Raw genomic sequence first — 25000 nt, forward strand, 5'->3', positions numbered from 1 at the left:
AGTAACACCAGTGACACGACTCCTGGGGAACAATTATATATTTTATAATATTTATTTGTTTTCTTTATGTCGTTTAATGTATATATTCCATAGTCATGTACGGATTATTGTAGTTAAAATTGCAGAAAAATGTTTTTATCTCAAAACATGACCTCAGCCTTCACACATGACTGTGGGGACGAGCTCTTCTGTGGTGCTTGGAGTTCTAGATAATTGATTTAAAAACCAGTGTTGCCAAATTGAGGCTCAAGAAGATGTAACTGTTAAAATAAATGATTGTTTTATTTTAAAATATAAATAAATTGGAACGCTAACATGTTCTTTAAGTGTAATATATCTGTAAATGCAAGGGACGCAAAAATAGACGTTTCTGTAGAATGACCCAAATAGCGCTATGGGACACAGCCAGTTTTTTGATTGGCCAATAATATTGGGACATACTGACGACCCTTCATATCATTGGTATCAGTGAAAATGTGACAGATAACAAGCTGAAAATCAGCGACTTTATTGTAAGTGTCATAGTTCTGAGCCCAGTATTTGGGCTGTTGACCAGATATTATTTTGATATCAGAGATTAGAGATTAGAGATGAGAGCCGTTTATTGTAATACCGATATCTTAATTTTGATACCGATTCTTGAATGATACTTTTCCGATACCTTCTTTTTAAATAAAAACAGAAAGTGGGTTTGGCTTAAAGCAGAAATGAGTGTGAGGTGCTAGACGTGGGTCAGAAACTGACCACTGGTGAAGAGTTAGTGTGTAGCTTACACATTGCATCAACATGTGAACTACAGTCGCCAACTGTAAACCAGCTAGGTTGGGGTTTCTAATAAAGTGGCCAGTGTATGTAATGGAAGAACCATGTATTAATGTTCTGTGAATGCAAACGCTGGAGTGCACACTCTACCTGCGCACCTGTTGCAGATGGTGATGGAGAGCGGTGATTGGCTGGTGGGTGGGGACCTGGAGGTGCTGGAGCGAATCAAGTGGAACGATGGCCTGGATCAGTACCGCCTCACACCGCAGGAGCTGAGAAAGAAATTCAAAGAAATGAAAGCAGGTTTGAGTGACACTAGAAAACTACTGTCATATAATCATAATAACTTATAATATTCTGTTGTGTCTCCATTTCGTAAAAGCTGACTTGCAAGAGATTTTACTTTCCTTACTTTACTTGATTTGGCTAATCAGGGTAAAATCACTGTAATGTTTGGGCTCATTGCTCAGAGAGCAGACCTATAACATCTCACCATCTGTTTCCTCCAGATGCCGTGTTTGCATTTCAGCTGAGGAACCCGGTGCACAACGGCCACGCCCTGCTGATGACGGACACGCGGCGGAAGCTGGAGGAACGTGGGTATCGTAGGCCGGTGCTGCTGCTCCACCCTTTGGGAGGCTGGACAAAAGATGATGACGTTCCGTTGGACTGGCGGATGAAACAGCACGCTGCCGTTCTGGAAGACGGCGTCCTGGACCCTAATTCAACCATTGTGGCTATCTTCCCCTCACCCATGATGTATGCTGGACCTACCGAGGTGGGTGGAGGCTCATGTGGCACACAGAATGGAGAACATTTCATACTTATGCACACCGCACATCTAAAATAACTGGGCTCTCATCTTGGAGTGAAATGTAGAGCTGATAGAGATTGAACTGAGTTTGATCAAAAGTATAGTACCTCACTGTTTTGTGTGGTTCCTGGGTGTCCAGTCTTATCTCTAATGGACTTCAGGAGCACACAGTGGTGTAATTAGTTTCTGGACTTTAGTATTTTTGGTGTATCTGTACTGAAGTTCCTCCATTCTGGACTTTCTCCTTTCACTCCACTACATTTCAGAGTCTAATATCCGACTTTTTCCTCCTACATTTTGAGAAATCTGTCGTTCCTTTTGGTTTCTGTGTGTATAAAAACGTAACATGTCAAAACGAAAGAAGCGCAAAGCCAGAGCACCAATCAGGGCCCAGCGGTCACTTTGTTCAGAGCTGGTTTTGACCTGTTGGTCATACCGACCCAGTGCAGCACGCGGTTCAACGTCAGCGCAGCAGCGTAAAACTTTGGGAGAGTCTGTTCAACATAAATGATGAACTAACCTAACTTTGTGTAAATAGAGCTCAATATAGAAATATGTCCACATATGCAGTCGTTAGTGTCCACATGATTGATGTCCGTCTTAAATCTCTCTCTTTGCAGTTTCGTAGCTTCTAGCTGGGCGAGACTGTCGTCTGTGTTGCTATGGTGACCAGCCGTCTGCGCTGATCTTCAGGGTTAAAGGGTGAATCAGCAGTTCTACATTAACTCCAGCATTTAAGACCGTTTATATTTGTGTTGAAGGATCAGCAGAGCTTTATTTTACTGTAAAGGAGGATTATTTTATTATTACCTACTGATCTGATTCAGCTGCAGGACAGTAATGGAGCTCTACAGCCACGTGTTGATGACCCCTGGTCTAGATCATTTATAGGGGGCTGGCTGTCAGCTCTGTTAAGTGAGTAGATGTTTTGCCACTGGCGGTGTTGTTTGACTGTAAACCAGTTTTCTGTGACAAATTTCACATTTTACTTGATTTACCACTTTGTCTAAAGTAAAGATTTTCAGACAGGCTGTATGGAACATCTCAGACCTCCATGTGAGTCCAAAAGTTTGGAGTCCCTTGTCGATTCCTGAATCCCTGGAATCGAGGAGACGATTCTTTTTGAGATTGACTCCCAGCCCTAGCTTTTGCACTGGAGCGAAAAAGATAGTGTAGCTAATAGAGGTGCAACGACTATTCGACTTAGTCGACTAAAATCGACGATCAAATTAGTTGGCAACTAATTTGGTAGTTGATTAGTTGGCGATTATTATGTGTCTTTCTCGCGCTCACTAGGAACGTTTTGACTGTAGAATTAACAGCACATTGGCAGCCTCAAGAACAGAATCCTAAAAGTGTGTTAGTTACCAGTTGTTATATTTTATTGCTGCTACTTTGCACATCCTTATATTAGAGTTAATTTTAAAAGTTCGTTAAAACATCATTCATTCATATATATCATTCATTTATATTGTCTTCATTGTTAACAAATGCATAAAACAACCTCAAGCTAAATTTAAAACCTAATAGCTAATAGCAAGAGTTATTTGGTAATGTAGTGATTCATAAGCCGATTAATCGATTATTCGACTATCAAATAAGTTGTTTGTTGCAGCCCTCGTAGTTAGTATGTAATGAAAGCTTAAAACTCCCAAAATTAGCATGCTTCAAACGGTATTCCTAAGTTATCAACGTTCAATTGGATTCAAAATTGATTTGATGTTTTCACCACATTATTCCATTAGCATGATGTTGAGATGCTGACCGCTTTCCTTCCGAGTTGGACTGAACTGGTAGAATAAACTGGTTTCTTACCCTTCCTGCCTTCTTGTATGTGCTATTGCAGGTGCAGTGGCACTGCAGGGCTAGAATGATGGCCGGGGTTCATTTCTACATCGTGGGACGAGACCCTGCCGGCATGCTCCACCCAGAGTCAGGGCAGGACCTGTACGATCCAACTCATGGAGCTAAAGTGCTGTCCATGGCTCCAGGACTGACCTCCGTGGAGATCATCCCTTTCAGGGTCGCCGCGTACAACAAGAGCAAGAAAGCTATGGACTTCTATGACAAGGAGAGGTGAAATATGCATGTAACACAAAATGGAAAATAAACACCTATTATCTGAAACCCAAATTTACTAATAATGAAATACAACCCCATTTCCAAAAAAGCTGGGACGCTGTGCAAAATGAAAATAAAAACTTAATGCAATGATGTGCAAATTAATTCAACTCTATATTTAATTGAAAATAGTACAAAGACAACATATTAAATGTTGAAACTTTTCTGAGAAATTTTATTGTTTTTTGAAAAATTAATTTCATGCCAACAACACGTTCCAAAAAAGTTGGAACGGGGGCAACAAAAGACGGGTAAGGTTGTGTAATGCTAAAAAACACCTGGTGGCTGATTGACAACAGGTCAGTAACATGACTATGATAAAAGAGCATCTCAGAGAGGCGGAGTCTTTCAGAAATAAAGATGAGGGAGGTCTCCTCCCAGGTGGACTTGCCTGTGACACTTCCCGAGGGAGGCATCCAGGAGGCATCCTAACCAGATGCCCGAACCACCTCAGCTGGCTCCTCTCGACGTGGAGAAGCAGCGGCTCTACTCCGAGTCCCTCACGGATGACCGAACTTCTCACCCTATCTCTAAGGGAGAGTCCAGACACCCTGCGGAGGAAACTCATTTCGGCCGCTTCTATTCGCGATCTCGTTCTTTCGGTCATTACCCAAAGCTCATGACCATAGGTGAGGGTGGGAACGTAGATCGACCGGTAAATCGAGAGCCTTGCCTTATGGCTCAGCTCTTTCTTTACCACAACAGACCGGTTGGGTCACTGCTGACCCAGCACCAATCCGCCTGTCAATCTCCCGCTCCCTTGTACCATCACTCGTGAACAAGACCCCGAGATACTTAAACTCCTCCACTTGAGGCAAGAGCCTATCCCCGACCCAGAGAGGGCTCTCCACCCTTTTCCGCCTGAGAACCATGGCCTCAGATCTGGAGGTACTGATCCTCATCCCGGCCGCTTCACACTCGGCTGCAGACCGATCCAGCGAAAGCTGAAGTTCACGACCTGATGTCCCCAATAGGACCACGTCATCTGCAAACAGCTGAAACATATCAAAACTACAGCAGTGTCTCCTCAGTTCCCAAAGCTTAAAGATTGTAGTTAAAAGAAGAGGTGATGAAACACAGAGGTAAACAGGCCCCCGTCACAAGTTTTTTGGAATGTGTTGTTGGCATCAAATTCAAAATGGGCAAATATTTTTCAAAAAGCAATAAAATTTCTCAGTTTCAACATTTGACATGTTGTTTCTGCACTATTTTCAATTCAGTATAGAATTGACATGACTTGCATATCATTCCGTTCTATTTTTATTTACATTCTGCACAGCGTCCCAACTTTTATGGAAACGGGGTTGTAAATAGTTTGAAGTAAACCTATTTTGCACTTACTGCCTAGAACAAGTGCGTTCCAATCGAAACATCTGCTCCTCGCTGTCCCTGCTTCCTTTTGACCTTGTTCTGCGGGTGACCTGTAGGTGCTACACTCTTCGGAGTCATGAAGTGAAGATTAGGAAGGCGTGTTGAAGGGATTGGGATTTGGCTAGCTAAAGCTGTAGTCTTGCTGGGCTGGACTTGAACGCTTAACAAGAATGCACGTCTTGGGAAAACTTGTTGAACTTTTGGTGTTGGATTGCAGCGAAATCTGCTGCTAACAAAGGTACAAGGCCTGACACTGCGCTGCCTTAAGACATGCAGGCAGTCTTTTCCCTCCCTCTCTCATCTTTTGCCTTCTCATCTCTGTCTCTCTCTGTTTCAGACATGCTGAGTTTGAGTTCATCTCAGGGACAAAGATGCGGAGTTTGGCTCGCAGTGGACAGAACCCTCCAGGCGGCTTCATGGCCCCCAAAGCCTGGAAGGTCCTAACCGAGTACTACACCTCTATACAGAAAGAGCAGTAACAGCACAGCGACGAGCAGATGAACAGGATTCTACTGCTTTTTAATGAGACCACCATTCGGAACCAGTCACAGACAGTGGAGCCTCGTAATACCTCAGAGTTTTAGGATATGAATTGTTTTATTGTATGAACTAGTTGTTAGAAACGAAAGCCAGGGAATGCCTCAGTCGGTCGATACCTGGTTAATCGTTAACATTGAAGATCTGCATTATTTAACGAAAAAGGGATGAAATGAGAATGTGAGTGACACTAATCCTGTATTTTAAATCAAGTCTAGCCCAAAGTGCCTTAATATGAAGGACCAAATGCTCACACATGGGGTCAGCCTCAGTAGTCATTGGGTGCTATGCATTTTATTGTTTGTTAAAATATTTTGACTACATCCATGATTAAGTATATATTTACATTCAAAATGTGACTGAGTGCAGCTTTTTACATTGTATATTTGTATAAATTATACTAAGCGCCTGACTGTGGTGGTGTGGAAACACCTTTGAGATGTGCCTTGTTTTGAATAGTAATTCAGGCCTGCACGAAATACCATTTGTTGAATGATACTGCGATATTGACTTTTGCCTTATTGATATAATAGAACAAGTACACTGTAGTGAATATCGCCTCAGCCTTCTACGTTGTAGGCTCGGGTTCAATCCCCACCTGGGTGAACACCCAACACTACATCAGTAAGAGTCCTTAGGCAAGACTCCCAACACCACCTTCGCCCACCTGTGTAAAATGATCGAATTGAAAGTAGCTCTGGGTAAGAGCGTATGGTAAATGCTGTAAATTATATTACAGAAGGCTGGACTATGCAAATGAGCCTCTAACACCAGGGGTCTTAAACTAGCGGCCCACAAAACAGGCTTCATACAGCTAGAGTGGGGTGATATGGCCGAAAACGTTATCACGGTAAACAAAATTCATATCGTTCGATATCGATGCATATCGCAATGAATGTCATTGTTTCCTTCAAGTTTAAAGGCTGATTTTTGCTCCTGGGTGGTTAATCGCTGTTTTAATCTATCCTTTATGGTCGGAACACGGAACATTACACAGACCTGTCATGGGACAGTGGGAGAAAGTGTCTGGTGAGCTGATTTTACCAGCTGGAAAATTTATATATCATAATTTAAGAAAGAAAACAGTCTTGTTTGATCTACAGTGTCACCAGTTCACCGTGCTGTGCGAGTGATGGAGCATTTCAAGTTATCCAGCTGCTAAAAACAGCCAGCATGAAAAGATACCGTTCTCCCGCTCTCTAATGCCTCACAGCTTCCTCAGCTTACTTTTGTTTAAATCAGGGATGTAATGAACGTGAACCCACTTCTTTCTTTCGCTTTTATTGCTCGGGAATGCACTAACACTAAAATCTGACCGAGCCCTGTAGCCGTGCTGTAGTTGAGAGGAGCAGACGTGATTTAATGCTGCTAAAGCTGTTGGGATGTACGGAAAGAGGGGAGTTCCCTGTAGGTCAGTACAGTTAATGCCACTGATCTCGTCTCTCACACTCGGTCACAGGAGAGCAGATCGCCGGTCACTCCACTCAAACAGGGAATATATTTAATATATTTATATATAAACTCCACGTTTCAGATGTTGCTAAACTAAATGTGGTGACCCCTGTTTACTCATTGCCTCGTCCCTCTATATCATGTCAAAAAACTTTCCTTGCAGTAGGAAATGCCGCTAGGGCTGTCACTAGGATGTGGAAGTGTGAGAATGGTGTATTATATCGTAAATTTACCAACCCTTTCTCATCTCTCTATCGAGGAAAAGTTATATTGCGATAATTATTATCATTTTATCGCCCAGCCCCACATGTAGCATATCAAATATTTACAATTTTTCCTTAAATCTGGCAAATCATTTGTTTTGTTTTTCTGATGGGTAGATCTGCGTCTCCACCAGACGCTGTGGCCAGTTCCCCCTACATAAGCTACAGTCTTTCACAAGTGTTGGTACCCCTGGTAAAAGGGGTAAAAGGATGTAAAAAAAAAAAAAAACACTATTTGTTGCTTATGTTTATTAACTTTCATTCAAAATATTAACAAAAAATCTGACCTTTGAATTGTAATGATTTAACAAAAAATAGTAAATAAATATTTTCCTCATATCTGTGTGCCATGATTATCGGCACCCCTTCGTTTAATCTTTTGTGCAGCCGATCTTTGCAAAGATAACAGCTCTGAGTTTTCTCCTATAATGAGACTGAAGGACACACGGCAAGAGATCTGAGACTGTTCCTCCATACAGAACCTCTCCGGATCCTTCAGATTCCAAAGTTCACACTGTGGACTCTCTTCTTCAGCTCATCCCACAGGTTTTCTATGGTTTAGATCAGGGGACTGGAGTGGCCACAGTCTGTAAACCAGATTTTCTGTTGATTTTGAAGCGTGTTTTGGATCATTGTCCTGCTGGAAGGTCCAAACTATGGCCCAGTTTGAGCTTCCTGGCTAAAGCAGGATTTTTCTGCAGGTATTAAGAAGAAGAATCAAGAATTTGAAACCATTTGTCTCTGTGGAATTAGACCTCTGCATTTAACCCATCCGTGCGGTGAAACACCCACCTACATGCACACTAGTGAACACACACCCTAGGGGGCAGTGAGCACACTTGCCTGGAGCAGTGGGCACGATGCCCGGGGAGCAATTGGGGGTTGGGTGTCTTGCTCAAGGGCACTTCAGTCATGGACTGTCAGTTGAGGGGATCGAACCGGCGACTTTCGGTCACAGGGCTGGTTCCCTGACCTCCAGCCCACGACTGCCCCATTTTTGAAGGAGTCTGTGATGCCATGTATCTGAATAAGCTGACCTGGAAATCCACCACCATACTTCACAGTGGGGTGGGGTACTTTCTGCATGGCTATCTTTGTGTCTATGCCAAACTCACCTCTGGTGCCAAAAAGCTCAACTTGTATTTTACAAATTAGAAGATACACTTGTGTAATTACATGTAATGTAATGTAATTACAGGGCTGTACTCATGTAATCCATCTGTAATGTTGGGCAGAAGTGTGCACAAAACGGGTAATTTGACCAACTCGTTCCCTTGGATAAGACCTGTGGCTACTGACCATCAGATCATTTGAGTTGGGGACCCCTCCTCTGACCAATCCCAGTTCCCAAAGAGTGCTTGTTTGGCTGTTGTGATGAATCCAGGTATTTATATACTCCAAAGAGTCCATTGTTTTGTGTGAACAATGCAGGCCAGTTATGAACCACGCCACATTACTTGATTCAGCAGAGCATTTTATGGAGGATACATCTCAGATTCACAGCACTATCAGTACCAAAACTATCAACGCTATCGCAATACTAGTAAGTCTATCTGCATTGTGCAGCTCTTTGACCTGTAAAGGGCTCGCAGTCCGTATGAGTCTGTGTATCTTGACTGCCAATCTAAGGGCAGAGTACATATTTGACACATTAGTCAGAGTCCAAGGCTCAGTTATGTGTCCAGATGTCACAAGAAACCTCGCGTGATCAAAGTCGATTACGGCAGGTTTTCAGAAGCACAGGAAGGAGAAGATATGGCTGTTTTGCTAATCCTAACCATCTCCAGTGTTCAGTGATTTGTTTCTCCTATTTTTGTCTTTTTAATAGTCTGGTGGGATCACACATGATCTCATAACAGGAATGTCTGGGGACAATCTTGAGAAATTTGGGGGTAACTATGAGTGGGAACATAGACTTATTAGGGTGGGAAGGAGCTGAGTGTGTTTTTGAAACCTAATCCAACGTACGACCTCAAAGTAGATGTGATTGTGCACCCATCAGCATCGTCCACCAAACAACAAGCCTGTCTCTATACCAATGTAACACACCGCCACCACGTCAGTGCTACTGCAGTGCTGAGAATGACCCAACACCCAAACAGTACCTGCTCTGTGGGGGTCCATGGGGGTCCTGAGCACTGAAGAACAGGGTAACAGAGTATCAGAGAAACAGATGGACTACAGTCTGTAACTGTAGAACTACAGAGTGCAGCTATACAGTAAGTAGAGCTGATAAAGTGGACAGTGAGTGTAGAAACAAGGTGGTACCTAATAAAGTGCTCAGTGTAATGTGCTCACTAGTGCCTGTAGGCCTTTATATTCTGTGAAAATTTAATGATGGATGCACCGACAGAAATAGTCCAAATTTTACATTAACTTCAGTTAAAAGGCATTTTTTTTGCTTTCTGTGTTAAAGTTACTCATTTGGAGATGAAAGTTTTCCACCCTGAAAGACAAAATATGCAGCACTGGGTGAAAGTTTTAGGCGTCTAAGCAAACGTTTAACCAGTTGACCTCAGCAGTGAGTTCATCACAATATACATTAGAATAAAGTCGTATTCATAATTCAGATAAACAGAAAAACAATAAAAAGTAACAAGAATTTCTCGGGTCCATATTTTTCCTTGACACCTTCACAGCCGCCACAGAGACTCGTTAATATCATCAATGACATCATGAGCTCAATTTACTGAGCACTGATTGGTCAAACCAGGAGCTGCTTTTTAACTACATATAATACTGGGGCTTCCTCGAGGAGGAGAGGCTTGGAGACGGGTAAACAAACACACCAACATCCAGAACATCATTAGTTTATATATATATATATATATATATATATATATATATGCTACACATATATATGTGTGTGTGTGTGTGTATGTATTCATTAATATTCTATAAAGTTTGTTTATTTTATTATATTAACACTTTTCTCAGCAAATAAACACAAACTACACTAATAAATAGATTTTGAAAAAGAGTCTTGGGTGCCTCAGACTTTCACACAGTGCTGTATTTGTCTGTGGGTTGTTTTAGGAACGGGTACCTGTAAAGTTTTAGATTGTTTACCTGACACATTCTCTTATTTTTCCATTAAGATTAAGTAATATTTCAGCTTCATAATTATTTCTAGAAGGTATCAATTTGTTTTTGACATATATTGTCATCTTAATATTCACAGTTGTGCTTATATTTGAGTAACATATTTGCAAATATTCTAAAAGATATTTTACTCATTCAGTGACACCAAATTCAGTTTATTATTAAAATCTGTGTAATCATACAGTCCAGTTTAACGCACACAGCTGGAAGGGCCTTCCATTTACTTACTGATATCTTATTACTGATATTAATAGAGCAGCACTTATCAGGTTACTCCGCTTCACAGCTTCACAGCTTCACAGCTTCACAGCTTCACAGCTTTGTTTTCTTCACTGTACTTTCTACAATGCTTGCATAACGGACATGTGAGTACTGCATTTAAAGGTAATCAAGGGTTGCGCAACTGCAGGTCCAGAGTCCAGAAGAACTTGGTGATTTCCTTTCACAGCGCACCTTCCAGCCTAATGATAGTTCAGCAGGAAACCAAATGTACACCATTCTCTCCTTACAAACTGGCGAAAATAAATCACAGCGTCCTGGGGTGGAAATTCAATGATGAATAATGAGTATAAGCTGCAAAAAGTGCAGACTATCAGGTTAAATCTGAAAGTCTTTCAATCCAAATCGGGTGAATGGTGTAGAAATAACATCCATCTTCATATACAGCTTCATATACAGCATCTCCCCCACCCATTTTTGTCCAAACAGTGTATTTCATTTTATAATGCACCAAATGTTCTCAGTGGTGACCGGTCTGGACGGCAGGCAGGTCAGTTTAGCACCCGGACTCGTTTAATATGGAGTGATGCTGCTGTAATACATGCAGAATGTGGTTTGACATCGTCTTGCTGAAATAATCAAGGCCTTCCCTGAAAAAGACGTCGTCTGGATGGCAGCAGATGTTGCTCCAAAACCCAAATATCATTCATCATTAATGGTGCCTTCACAAATGTGCCAGTCACCCATGCCATGTGTGCCGGATGCTGGCTTTGTAACTGTGTGCTAACAAGCCGGATGGTCCCTCTCCCTTTTAGCCGGAGGACACTGTGGCCATGGTTCCAAAAAGACCACAGGACACTTTTCGTCTCAAAGCAATTGGGCAATTGACTGCTGAGCTGTCCCACAGATAAAAGGCTAGAGTTGATGTCAAGTGTAGCATTTGCTTTTGGAATCTGTGGCTGTGGCTTTCAATGCGAAGTCCAAGGCCCAGTCCCATTTCACCCCTCGCCCCTACCTCTGAGCCCTTAGCCCTCTGTTCTGCAGAGCGGCGCTAGTAGCTGTTAATGAAGTGATGCTCTTTTAATTCTAGGGTTTGTCCCATTTCGTAGGGCAAGATTTCAACCACTGCCCTGTAACTCAGCTCCACTCGGAAACAAGGGGTAAGGCTAAAAGGAAGAAATGGGACTGGGCCTAAATGTGGCCAAGTCAACTATTTGGTACATTTATAAAAAGACAGAGTGCATCGGTGAGCTCAGAAACACCAAAAGGCCCAGAAGAACGCAGGAATGAACTGTGATGGATGAAGAATTCACTTCCTGGTGTTTCTGAAAGAAGAATCCTTCACGACAGGCGACATTTGAAAGAGCAAGAGCTCAGCAGTGAGTAGATTTTCCCTCACTGGAGCTGCAGACTGCGGAAAACATCCACAGTGGTGTTACGGACCATGACTGTTTCAACATGTTCAGCTAACATGGCTAACCTAGCTTTTTTGGTTCTCGTTATTTTCACATAGCCATCATTTCATTGTTTTATCACTATGTATACAACTTGTGTAAGTCCTCACAGGCCAAAACACTGCAGACCTCAGCACACTGCCTCATTCAACACACCTGATTCAGCTCATCAGCTAATTAGCAAGGCCTTCATGAGCTGTTTGAGGAGTGTAAACCCTAATATCTGGTCCACGAGGTCCCCAGTTTGGCCTGCTGTAGATGTTATCTGACATCATTGTGCTCCAATAGCTGTGAAGAAGTTCTTGCATGAAAAATGTAATGTTATATATCCCTTGTACAGCTTGGACTCCCAAATTGTTGTATGAGTGTGTGTTCTCCAGCAATTCTGGACCCATCCTTGAATTTCCAGCTTGGCAACTATGGTAAAGATGCAGTGGACGATGGTGATCCAAAGTGAAATATTCATGAAGTTAATATGAAGTTAATAATTGAGATTGACCACCTGTCAAAAACTGTTATTCTTTCTGCCATCGCTGATCACTGCTTGCTTTACCGCACAGATTCCTCTTAGTATATTTTATACGGTTGGAAATGAAATGAAAAAGCCGACATGCTTTGGAACTTCAGCCTCAAAGTGACTCGCTGTGTAAAAAAAACGAGCTAAAATGACTGAATGCTAATGTAGAGCAGCCAAGTTAACTCTAACCTGGAGAGAAAATTCCTCTGATTTTCGTCTACAGCCAGTGTGCAGGATTTTCTGCACAGGTTAAGTGTCCTGGTGGTTAGCAGAATAATGAAAATGCTGCTGTAACAACAGAAAACACCTTGTTTTTAATGTAGAGAGCACATGGACGTGCTTTGGGAATCACTTGCAGTCTTTAGTTGCTCTCAGCATGCAAGCTGCCGCAAACCTGCAGCAGAAGGAACTAACGAAGACGTGTTTGTAGGATTGCTTATTATAATGGCAGATGAAGTAGTTCACAAGTGATGTTGGGGTACTCAGCATCATATTATTTAACATGCGAGTGTTATTAAAGATTTCCATTACATAGTCAAGGCTTGCTGTCATTTCAGCGCCCCCTGGCTGTGTAGCTCCAGCGCAAAACTTTAGACAACACATGTCTTGGCCAGACAACTACATTTGGGACAAGAAGGGAATCAATTTTCACCAGACTTTTGCTTTAATTCATGAGCTGAGGCAGGAGTGCTTAAGCAGTGGACCAAACAGTGCTGGCCTTCAGGGACCAGTACTGAGCACTGCTGTAGCTCTACTGTCCCTCCACCTCTCCGTGAGCGCGTCTGTGTCTCTCTCTTAAAGGCAAGGTTGACAGATTGATGTTTAACTCATTAAACAAAACGCACAACACAGGCCTGACATTTATTACACTCTACTGCCACCTGTTGGAACATCAACAGCAGAACTGCTTCTGTCACTTATTCAGTACCCATTGAGGCCCAGTCCAGTTACTCCTTTTTAGCCCTACCCCTTGTTTTCCAGCGTCACCCTAACCGCTTGGAACTGAGTTACAGGGCAGTGGTTGAAATCTTGACCTACGAAATGGAAAAAACCCTCAAATAAGAGCATCACTTCATTATCAGCTACTAACGCCGCTCTGTAGGCGACCCTGCCCGTCTGCAGGGACAGCAGAGGAGGGGAAAGTTCAGCTCCTCACTGCTGGGCTTTAGTTACATTTAGGGATCATACGCCTTCAAAGAGGGGGGCAGTTATTTATTATCACCCCCCCCTAATTCTTCAGTGATGTGAAGCTGAAGTCAGATATTCTCCAGATTCTTGTTAGAATTTTCCCGTTCCACCTTAAATGGAGCAGCAGTTACATTCTGGAGCTTCAGGTGTCAGAACTGCTGGACTATTTAAGGTGGAACGGGAAAGTTAGCTAGATAGCTATTGAGACATTAGCATGCTATTAGTGATTTTTTTATGCTTGTTATGGAGAAAAACGACCAAAATCCACTGAAACCACATTAAACTAAGATAAAACGGTGGTGATCGTGAATTTTTAACAGAGAAAATTCCCACATTTGTGGGTTTCTTTGGTCTCTTGTTCTCCGTCTCGCCGGTTTTTCTGTTTTTCTCACATCTCTCTGTTTGGAGTCTCTGAAAAACCTCCGTTTGGAGGGTCATGTAGCCCCAACACTTCACCCCACCCCTCTATCTCAACAAGAATCGGGACGCCCACCCCTAGACGAGGGCTAAGGGCTCAGAGGTAGGGGCGAGGGGTGAAATGGGACTGGGCCTTGGACTGCAGTCTCCTTCATACAAATTGAATCCATTAAAGGAATAGTTTAAAATGATCTTCCTCTCACACCAGATGTGCTTCTTTAGTTTTGCACTAGAGCTTTCAGAGGCATTAATCTCCTCAGACGTCTGGTTCCTATCACCACCACTGTGAACAATTCTGAGCGGGTTGTTTCTCTAGAGTGGTGCACTTCCCATCAAATCACTTGGAATGACTATGTTTATGTGCTAATGATTAAATTGTTCAGACGTTTTGAAAAATGAGCTGAGTTCCCCTTTAAAACGTGATCAACTTGGAGCACAGGAGCGAGGGGAGGTTTGACACAGCGTCCAACAACAGGTGGTGCTAGACGGACCAGGCTCTTCAGCAGCTCACACTCTGGAGTCCCTCAGCTTGGTTTCACGTCTTTCGAGGCTGGAACAGTATGTACTTACAGGGAAATTCCACCAAATTTTCAAAACTTTGTGCATAAGTAACTGGTTAAGAGTTCAAGTCAAGTCAAGTCAAGTCAAGTCTGCTTTATTGTCAGTACTACAATGTGTACAGGACATACAGTGCACTGAGACTGTGTTACTCTCAGAGCCCCATGGCGTAGCAATAACATTAAACACACGGCAAATGGGAAAAGTGTGGAATTAAATAGACACTGAAAAAACACTAATCATAAAAATGGTAAAACACTAATTGTAGAAAAATAGAATAATAAAAAATAATATGGATATAAGAAGGTCCTGAAATGAACACTAAAGTGACATACGGCACAGACAGATTAAGGTCTGTGGGTATAAATAGTGCAAATATAAACAGTAGTGCAGTTAGAATGAGCTTATGGAGCAGGCCAAACAGTGTGTGGGGGGGCAGAAAGGGGGCAGGGAAGGGGGGTGGCAAAGCAGGGAGAGAGCTGAGCATCCTGACAGCCTGGTGGATGAAGCTGTCCCCCAGTCTGCTGGTCCTGGCCTGGAGACTCCGCAGTCTCCTCCCTGATGGCAGCAGGCTGAAGAAGCTGTGTAGTGGGTTAGTGGGTGAGACGGGAGCTGTATAGGCTTTCGGTGGGGGGGGCCGGGAGCTGTATAGGCTTTCCGGGTGAGACGGGAGCTGTATAGGTTTTCGGTGGGGGGGTCGGGAGCTGTATAGGTTTTTGGTGGGGGGGGGCTGGGAGCTGTATAGGCTTTCCGGGTGAGACGGGAGCTGTATAGGTTTTCGGTGGGGGGGTCGGGAGCTGTATAGGTTTTTGGTGGGGGGGCCGGGAGCTGTGTAGGCTTTTGGTGGGGGAGGCCGGGAGCTGTATAGGCTTTCGGGGTGAGACGGGAGCTGTATAGGCTTTCCGGGTGAGATGGGAGCTGTATAGGTTTTCGGTGGGGGGGTCGGGAGCTGTATAGGTTTTTGGTGGGGGGGCCGGGAGCTGTATAGGCTTTCCGAGTGAGACGGGAGCTGTATAGGCTTTCCGAGTGAGACGGGAGCTGTATAGGCTTTCCGGGTGAAACGGGAGCTGTATAGGCTTTCCGGGTGAGACGGGAGCTGTATAGGCTTTCCGGGTGAGACGGGAGCTGTATAGGCTTTCCGGTTGAGACGGGAGCTGTATAGGCTTTCCGGGTGAGACGGGAGCTGTATAGGCTTTCCGAGTGAGACGGGAGCTGTATAGACTTTCCGGGTGAGACGGGAGCTGTATAGGCTTTCCGGGTGAGACGGGAGCTGTATAGGCTTTCCGGGTGAGACGGGAGCTGTATAGGCTTTCCGGGTGAGACGGGAGCTGTATAGGCTTTCCGGGTGAGACGGGAGCTGTATAGGCTTTCCGGGCGGGGCGGGAGCTGTATAGGCTTTCCGGGCGGGGCGGGAGCTGTATAGGCTTTCCGGGTGAGACGGGAGCTGTATAGGCTTTCCGGGTGAGACGGGAGCTGTATAGGCTTTCCGGGCGGGGCGGGAGCTGTATAGGCTTTCGGTTAGGATTTGGCCTAAAATGTGTTTTTAAAAGCAAGTAATGTTGGAGCTGTACATGTAGGGCATTGTGAGGCACAATAGTCCTGAATGAAAATGTATTTATGCAGATTTTCCACTGTTTTACCATCATCAGCATCACATTAAACAAATCAGAAGACTGTAGGTTCACTTGCTGTTTTGGAGTGTTCATAATATGGCAATGTTTATGTTGTGGACTTGGCAACCTCTGGTTAGTATCACCACCACTGTGATGAAGTCGGTGAACGAGAAGTTGGTAAGTTTCTCTACAGTGAAGCATTTTACATCAAACCACTGTGAATGACTCTGTTCTCGAGTGAATTTTACAGGAATTTTTGAAGAATTAGTGGAATTCCCCTTTAAGCCATCGGCTTGTACACAGAATATCACGACGACACTTCCTTTTCATGTGATTGGATAAAAATTCAGCTTCGTCATTAGATCACTATCTTCACAATAACAGAGGTCAAGCTCGGGCAGACCAGTACCTTCCCTATTCCACTCCACATCAGGCTGAGTAACTTAGGCCCAATCCCATTTCACCCCTCGCCCCTACCACCGCACCCTTAGCCCTCTGTTTTAGGGGTGGGTGTCCCGATTCTTGTTGAGATAGAGGGGTGGGGTGAAGTGTTGGGGCCACATGACCCTCCAAATGGAGGTTTTTCAGAGACTCCAAACAGAGAGATATGAGAAAAACAGAGAAACCGGCGAGACGGAGAACAAGAGACCAAAGAAACCCACAAATGTGAGAATTTTCTCTGTTAAAAAATCATGATCACCACCGTTTTATCTTAGTTTAATGTGGTTTCAGTGGATTTTGGTCGTTTTTCTTCACAACAAGCATAAAAATCACTAATAGCAGGTTAATGTCTCTATCATTAGTAGCTATCTAGCTAACTTTCCTGTTCCACCTTAAATAGTCCAGCAGTTCTGACACCTGAAGCTCCAGAATGTAACTGCTGCTCCATTTAAGGTGGAACGTGAAAATTCTAACGAGAATCTGGAGAATCTCTGACTTCAGCTTCACATCACTGAAGAATTAGGGGGGGTGATAATAAATAACTGCCCCCCTCTTTGAAGGCGTCTGATCCCTAAATGCCTAAATTTGCAGGCGCGTTTATCCAGGTGGGGATTGAACCCCAGTCTACAGCATAGAAGGCAGAGGTGTTATCCACTACGCTACACCACCAAAGCCCAGCAGTGAGGAGCTGAACTTTCCCCTTCTCCTGCTGTCACTGCAGACGGGCAGGGTCGCCTACAGAGCGGCGCTAGTAGCTGTTAAAGAAGATTTGATGAAAATTGACTTTAATTTGAGGCCCTGTCCCATTTCGCACGGACTACATTTCAACCACTACCCCTTGTAACTCGGTTCCAAGGGGTTAGAGTGACCCTCGAAAACAGGGGCTAGGGCTGGAAAGAAGAACCGGCACTGGGCCTAACGCTGCGTTAGGATTGAAAACCCTTCCTCGTTTATAGAAGCCGCCGCTGAATCGCAGTACGACGTCCACTCCGCCGCGGTACGGAACAACGTGCGAGCAGCCGGGCTCCGGACTCCGGGCTCCGAGCGCCCTGCCTGCCCTGGAAACTTCCCCAATCGCCTCAACATGTGACCACTCTGACAGGGCGAAGCGCCGCCTGCTTTGAGCGCGTATCCTTCCGCCGCGGCCCCAGCCGTGCACAACGGGCGCCACTCGACTCGACGTCCAGGCCGCTTTAACGCGCATTCACGACACGTTTTCTCGCCCCGTTTCCGTTCCGATCGAACCCGGTCGCTCGTTAAACGACCCCGAGCCGCCGCGGAACTATTCCCGTGCGGGGCGGAGTGATACCTTCTCTGATTCTGCCAGATCTACCTTCTTTTTTCCTCCGCTGGAAGCCATGATGGAAGTTTGAGAGTTGGGCTGGGAGAGAGAGCGCCGCGGGAGGATGACGAGCCCAGTGGACGAGCGCCTAGTCCGGCCACCGCTGTAAGACCCAGCCGCTGCGCACTCGGCTCATGTGAGGTGGAGACTGTCAGGTTTTTTTTTCTGCTCCCTTTTCTGCGCCCAGCGATGGTCGTCCGTTAGGACGGGTCTGGTTTTCTGAAGGAGGGGGGAGCGGAGCGGAGCGAGCGGGCGGGCGGGCTAGCTTGTGTCGCTAGCCAGCGATGCTAAAGCTACGCAGCGAGCGGCTCTGGGGGAAGAAAAAAAAGGCTCGCCTCGGTTTTTCCTGCGTTAGCGACGATGGAGAGGAGCCCGTCCTCTCTGCGGAGCTGAACCACGGCGCCCACAGCGCGCCCGGACCCAGAGACTCGTAACGTCGGCTCGACTGGTCGCGGCTGCGCGGGTTCGGCCGCTCGGAGGCTTCGCTCGCTCGCTCTCTCTCGGCGGAGGACCGCGGGCTATCTCGGAGGGGAGAGAGCGGGGCCTGCTGCTTTTGTCGGGGCCGCTGCGAGGCCCGCGTCTCTCCGCCGCCACATAAAAGCCCCGTAATCCTGCTAACCTAGCTAGGTTAACGTTACAGCGGGCTGCGGAGCTCAGGGGACACAAAAAGAGAGAAATCCCTCAGACGAGGGCCGGAGCCGGGGCCGGAGCCGGAGCCAGTGCAGACCAAGACTGCCTAGCCCTGAAAGGACCGATACGTGATTATATCCACGTACATATCTAAATATATAACGTTATACACACAAACCTATATAAACTCAGAGAACTCCTGTCACTGCGATGGCTGCGATCATTAAGGAGATTGTCAGTCGCAATAAGAGGAGATACCAAGAAGATGGATTCGATCTGGACCTGACGTGTATCCTTGGCCAGCCCTTAAACGCGTCCCTCTTGAGCTCAATGTGTGTAGTTTTTATCTTGGGAAAGCTCTCAGGTTCAGCCTGGGCTCTGGAGGTCTGGAGGTGTGGAGGTAGGTTAGTGTGCTGACGTGATCACGTCAGAGCTCGGTCCGTTTTAACGCCTTGTTTCTGTTGGCTGACGGTGGTTCTGGTGTGCGGTGAGCTGTCCAGGACGGTACCAGCGCTGGATTGCAGGCAGCTTGCCTGATTAGCCTGTTCACCGAAGGCAAGTGGCCCGTTTTCAGTGCGATCAACATGATCAATACCACTGACGCCCTTCACCCCCATCGTACAGACTGTGGGGGCCCATCTGAGCGCTTGAGGAGAGGTGTAGGGTCGTCTGTTCGGGCTGCATGACTGTTTAGTTGCAGTGCTCTGCCGTCTGTTTTGCGGTGTTGGGGGCAGATTTTATGCCCCGCGTTGGTTCAGTCAGATCCAGGGCATGGGGAGAGCTGCAGCCAGGTGGGCAGTTAACGGGGAACCCGCTGGCTCCAGGTGGGTGTCATTTCGATGGCGAGGGATCTCGTGGCGCGTCTGTGACCGCAAGGCACTCTCCGTATCAGCCAGGGATCAGTGTAGAGGACAGGTTGGCCACAGCGTCCAGATGACTGTCCAGATAGGCGTCGTGACGTCGTCTGTGGAAATTCCCCTTTGATTGTTGCCCCATGACTGCTCGTGAGTGAGTTATGATGGGCAGAACTCTTATTCCTCTTGCAGAGCGAGATGCCGGGCCGTGGAGCGAGATGCCGGGCCGTAGAGCGAGATGCCGGGCCGTAGAGCCACGCCGTTGTCCTCAGATTTCCTGTTCAACACCCTGAACCTAGGTGCTAGAAATCTGAGTGCCGTGGCTTACTGCCCGTGTTTGGACCTTTGAGCGAGAGTGAGAGAGAGTGAGAAACCAGAAGGTGATGTTGGTTAGCACCCTAGACTAGTGTGACGGCTCGGGGAAGTGCGTTCCAGCTTCAGCTGCCCATTTGACACCCGGGCTGCGGGTTAAACCGTCCAGCTGTGGTGGTTTTTGGTTTATTTGTTTAATTTTTTTAGATAACCGTAGCGTGGAACCAGGATGGACTATACCGTTGTCGGCCTTGCGAGACGTGAGGGGTGTAGACGTGCCCTCAGAGTGGGCTTTGATGAAAGAAAAAGGGTGACGTGTGAAACGCCGTCGTCGGCCTCGTCTTGTTTCGGCCTACCTAGGTTTTATGGGCTGATGTCACGGCAGAACGTACTAGGATATATAATTAACCTCATGGTCGCGCACGTTGGTTTGAGTGGCTATTTTAAAGGTGCACTAAGTGCAGATTTGCCATCGCCTGTATAGAAAGTTTCTCTGAAAATGTGAAATGAAAAAGAAAAGGGGTGAAGTGTGAAACGCCGGCGTCTGATTTATATTCGTGTCCGTCGTGTCAGGGCAGAGCGTTTTAGGATGTGCAATTCATCTTATATTTGTAGTACATTGGCCTGGCTGCCTATTTTAAAGGTACAATAAGTAAAAGTTTTTCACCACCCATTTTGAAATTGAGGCAATCCTGGAAATAGTCGTCGTGGTATGTTTTTATGCGTGGGCTACTTTAAAGGTGCAGTAAGAACATTTTCTGCATCCACGTTCTAAAATGTTTTTTGTGAGTGGGCTTTACTGTAAAGGAATAGGGCTGGAATTTAAAATATTATCGGCGGCGTCAAAGCATTTGTAGATATTATGGGCTTCAGATGGTTTGAGATATGTCAGGGTGGTGCATGCCTGCATATTTGATGAGCTACTTTAAAGGTGCAGTAAGTAAATTTTTCTACATCCATGTTTTGAATGTCTTTTAGTGAGAGGGCTTTACTGAAAATAGGGCTGCAAATAACGATCATTGTCGATTAATCTGTTGGTTTGTTTGTTTATTTATTTATTGATTGATTGATTCATTAATTGGTTAGTAGTTTATACCCAAATTTATTCAGGTTGATGTCACAGAGGGGTAAGGAAACCAGGAAATATTCCAATTTAAGACGCAGTTTATTTATTTAAAATGACTCGAACCGATTAATCGATTAATCGTTACGGCTCTAACCGAAAACGAATAGGGCCGGAATTTAAAATGGCATTTATAGATATTATGGCCTACAGACGGTGCGATGTATGTCCAGGTAGTGCACACCTGGCTATTTGCTTGAACCAGAGTCCGGTTCGAGGTGCTTGGGTGCCCATTTTAAAGGTACAGTAAGCTGTTTTAAGGACTGTCACCGCGCATTCATACTGTTTGTTGATCGTCACTGCGGTGGTGGCCTTTGCGACGCCGATGTCGGAGCCAATTAAGCCGGTCAGTATTCGTTTACACTGAGCTGAGAGCATCTCGAATATCCGTTCCAGGTGATTGTTGGTGTTTCAAATCAACCACATCATTGATAAACGCATGTATAATCCCAGTTCCGGTGTTTCGATAATAAGCATATTTTTTTGGGCGGTTTGGTTAGAGGACAGCAGCTACTTCCTGTGCTGATGTCATAACGAGCTGGCATAATGGAAATGTGCCACTTACTGCTCCTTTAACTCACTCCTGCCTTCCCACCACCTAAAGGGGTTTGACCTTTTGACCTCTCAGACCACCAGTGGCTCCAAACCGCACTTCTTCATATGAAACGTGAAAGTTATGAAGAATAAGCTCCGTTCAGAAGCTGGGCGTCGTGTGAGGCTGTAGCTCTTCTCTCCAGTCTAATAGACGGTGACGTCATTTTAAACCCTTATAATAAAAGAAGCTGAACTTTGTTTTTCTACTGAAAGTCGACCCGTTTTTCCCCAAATCTGGGCTCTAAACTATAAACAGACGGCGTCTCTTCAGTGATCTGCTCTGGAAACATCACTTTTAGAGAACAACACAAAGAGCGGCCGAGATTTTTGGCCTTCAGCTGTGAATCGTAAGCGTGTGGTGATGTGTGGAGATCATAAAACACACGTTCTGTTAATCTGAGGGGCTTTTACAGGAAAAATCTAGTTATTTCCTGCAGCTACTGAATAATTTAGTCACGTAAATTCAGATGGACAAACCAAAATACACCCTGGTCAATAAGAGGGTCGAGTGTAGTGGCGCTGGTGTGGCGTGGTAACCGCCGTCTGCCTCTCTAGCTGTGCACGGCAGTAAATCGCACCCCAGCATCTGAGAGTCGACACCACTGGCGCGCTGAGCATGCTGGGAGAAGGTGGAAGGTGCCGCTCGGCGGCTTCAGCTGAGGTGCGGTAGTCAGGCTGAGGTTAATCTGTCCGGCGGTGTTTGGGCACCTCTTGTTTTAGTGGCTCGGTCAGTTTCTGCCAGGTCTTTGTTCCCCTAACAGCTCTAACGGTCACGGTGGGCTTCGGCTGCGGTTTTCAGAGCTACGCTCACCGGCCACTTTATTAGGTACACCATCACCAGTCTGCCCGTTCTCCTCTGACCTCTCACATCAACGAGGCATTTTCGTCCACACAACTGACCGCTCACTGGATATTTCCTCTTTTTCGGACCGTTCTCTGTGAACCCTAGAGATGGTTGTGTGTGAAAATCCCAGCAGATCAGCAGTTTCTGAAATACTCAGACCAGCCCGTCTGACACCAACAACCACGCCACGTTCAAAGCCCCTTAAATCCCCTTTCTTCCCCGTTCTGATGCTCGGTCTGCACTTCAGCAAGTCGTCTTGACCACCTCTACATGCCTGAATGCAGTGAGTTGCGGCCGTGTGATTGGCTGATCAGCTATTTGTGTTAACAAGCAACTGAACAGGTGTACCTAATAAAGTGGCAGGTGGGTGTACGTTTACTGAGCATATAAAATCACCGGCGGAGGACGCGGCCGTCAAATGACGGTTAATAATGGCTAAAATTCAGACATGATTTGGGTTCAGTAGCCTGTGTTCTGTTACCCCACGTGCGTTTGAAGGGAAGCCGTGACGCTGAGCGCTCAGATGCGGATTCGCCTGATTTGTTGCCGGCTTGCAGCCGATCTGACGGGCAGCGTGTCTGTTGAAAGGTGACGTAACGGCCGATGTTGACCACCTCATGATGACGATTGAAGCAGCTGAGCTGGACCAGTGGGGAGAAATCCATCTTAACTAGGTTTACGAGTCTTGTCAGATTAAATAACTGGTCATTGTTGCGGTCACTGGGCTTCTGCTGGGCTTCCATCAGCGTCGTTTGGCCTTTTAAATATTGCGGTTGTGATTAAACGGGCAGCGAATTGAAAACACTCGGGAATCAGCGCTACTCTGTGTAGCTGCTGTGATGTTCGCTTGTTGTTTCCAGACTCATTTAACGCATCATTTAAAGGTTCATTTGGCGTGTTTATGGTATTTTTGCGCTGATGCTGTAAACATATATACGTATATCGCTGCTGTCGGAAGAAAACCTTGTATCTCCAAAATACTGACTTTACAGGAGAAGGAAAAAACCTACTTCACTTTCAATGTAAGTCAATGGAACCAGAATTTTTCCCATGTCCTTTTGGGTCATTTCTTTTAGGCCATTCATCAGAAAATTTACATACAATGTAAAGAGTAACAGACACTTTCAGATTATGTCAAAAACTGAAAAATGGCAAAAATGGAGATACAAGGTTTTCTTCCGACTGCAACAATGTGTGCGTGTATGTCACTCACTCACCTGTAAGTTTACAGGAGAAGGAAAAAACTAATTTTACTTTTAGTGTAAGTCAATGGAACCAGACTTTCTTTCTTTTTAGCTTTTAGTTTTTACTTTATTTCTTTTAGTCCATTCATAATAGGATTTACATACAACGTAAATTGTAACAGATGTTACAAACTATATAAACGTGTGTGTGTGTGTATATATGTGTGTGTGTGTGTATGTATATATATATATATATATATATATATATGTGTGTGTGAGGTAGTGATTTATTGCGAATTTCATTTTCTGTAGGACTGAGTGAAGCGCAGTACGACACTTATATAAAAATCATTGTATCTTAGATTTTGATTTATTTTTAAATGCCGTCACTTTGCGCGCTGCGTTTTATCCGAGGTCAGACACGTTCTGTACCGTGAACTTCTGTAAGTTTTCTTTTCAACCAGACGCCACGAATCAGTTAAGTTGGCTACAGCTCTGAATGTCCTGTGTGCTTCTCCATGCACTCTTACGCGGTCCTGATTGTGTTGTACCATAAAGGTAAAGCCGCGTTCACGTTTCCAGGCTGACGTGGCACAAATCCGATCTTTTGCCCTGATGTGACTCAGATCTGGTGTTTTCAGGACTGTGTGGACACAGTGCTGAGCCGCTTTCATATGGGGTCCTAGATCGGATACGTGTCCGGTTCGTGGCCGTGTGACCTTTAATGTGACGCTCGGATCGGAATTCGTGTGCTTTTCTTCCACTGTGCACGGGACCGTCATTCAGCGTTACCATGGCGACAGCGCCGCACAGACGTTAAAGCCCGTAAACGGTGGAAAAGCAGCTCGTCTCACCTTTTTCTCCTCCGTCTGGCTCTAATAATGAAGCTGCGAGCTGATCAGAGTTAATGATCTTCTCAGCGAAGCTCGTTCTGCTCGTTAGTTTGTGCTGATGATGCAGTGATTCAGTCACGTGACGTCACTGAGTAGGAGGAGCTCATGAGGGTCAGTTCAGGACCGGTTCATCACATTAATGACGGATTTGAGTCACCTAAGCGAGTCTGAGCCGTCGAGTCAGATCGGATCTGAGCAGCGAGGCTTTTGATGTGAACACAGCTTAAACGTCCACTTTCCTGTCTCTCCATAGGAGTCACTGGTGTTACCGGTCGTCATCGGTGTTCCACATAATAAAGGAAACACCAGAGACGTTTTTAATGATCAACGCGTTTTACAGAACATCAAACCCCACGCTGTCCATCAGGGAACGTCCACTAAAATATGGAATTTAA

The 25000-nt window shown here is 45.3% G+C and overlaps 2 protein-coding genes across 4 annotated transcripts in view; both read left to right on the plus strand.

Moving 5' to 3' along the window:
• Positions 1-7602, plus strand: part of papss2a (3'-phosphoadenosine 5'-phosphosulfate synthase 2a) — a 31826-nt gene extending 24224 nt beyond the window's left edge. The window contains exons 9-13 of one of the 2 annotated variants that reach the window (XR_005130785.1): positions 930-1065; positions 1272-1540; positions 3423-3652; positions 5125-5306; positions 5406-5537. Coding sequence is in view for 1 of the 2 variants with exons in the window: in XM_017683658.2 (XP_017539147.2) it covers positions 930-1065; positions 1272-1540; positions 3423-3652; positions 5406-5547 (777 nt within the window). In the remaining variant the exon portion in view is untranslated. Of the gene's footprint in view, positions 1-929; positions 1066-1271; positions 1541-3422; positions 3653-5124; positions 5307-5405 lie in introns of both variants that reach the window. The other variant, XM_017683658.2, reaches the window with a different exon arrangement.
• Positions 7603-18152: 10550 nt separating this feature from the next.
• ptena (phosphatase and tensin homolog A) overlaps positions 18153-25000 on the plus strand; it is a 44072-nt gene continuing 37224 nt past the window's right edge. For both annotated transcript variants that reach the window (XM_017683656.2, XM_037542009.1), the window contains exon 1: positions 18153-19090. In XM_017683656.2, the coding sequence (XP_017539145.1) occupies positions 19012-19090 (79 nt within the window). In that variant the 5' untranslated portion in view covers positions 18153-19011. The remainder of the gene's footprint in view (positions 19091-25000) is intronic.

The sequence above is a fragment of the Pygocentrus nattereri genome, chromosome 10 (assembly GCF_015220715.1).
Source record: "Pygocentrus nattereri isolate fPygNat1 chromosome 10, fPygNat1.pri, whole genome shotgun sequence".
Classification (NCBI taxonomy): domain Eukaryota; kingdom Metazoa; phylum Chordata; class Actinopteri; order Characiformes; family Serrasalmidae; genus Pygocentrus; species Pygocentrus nattereri.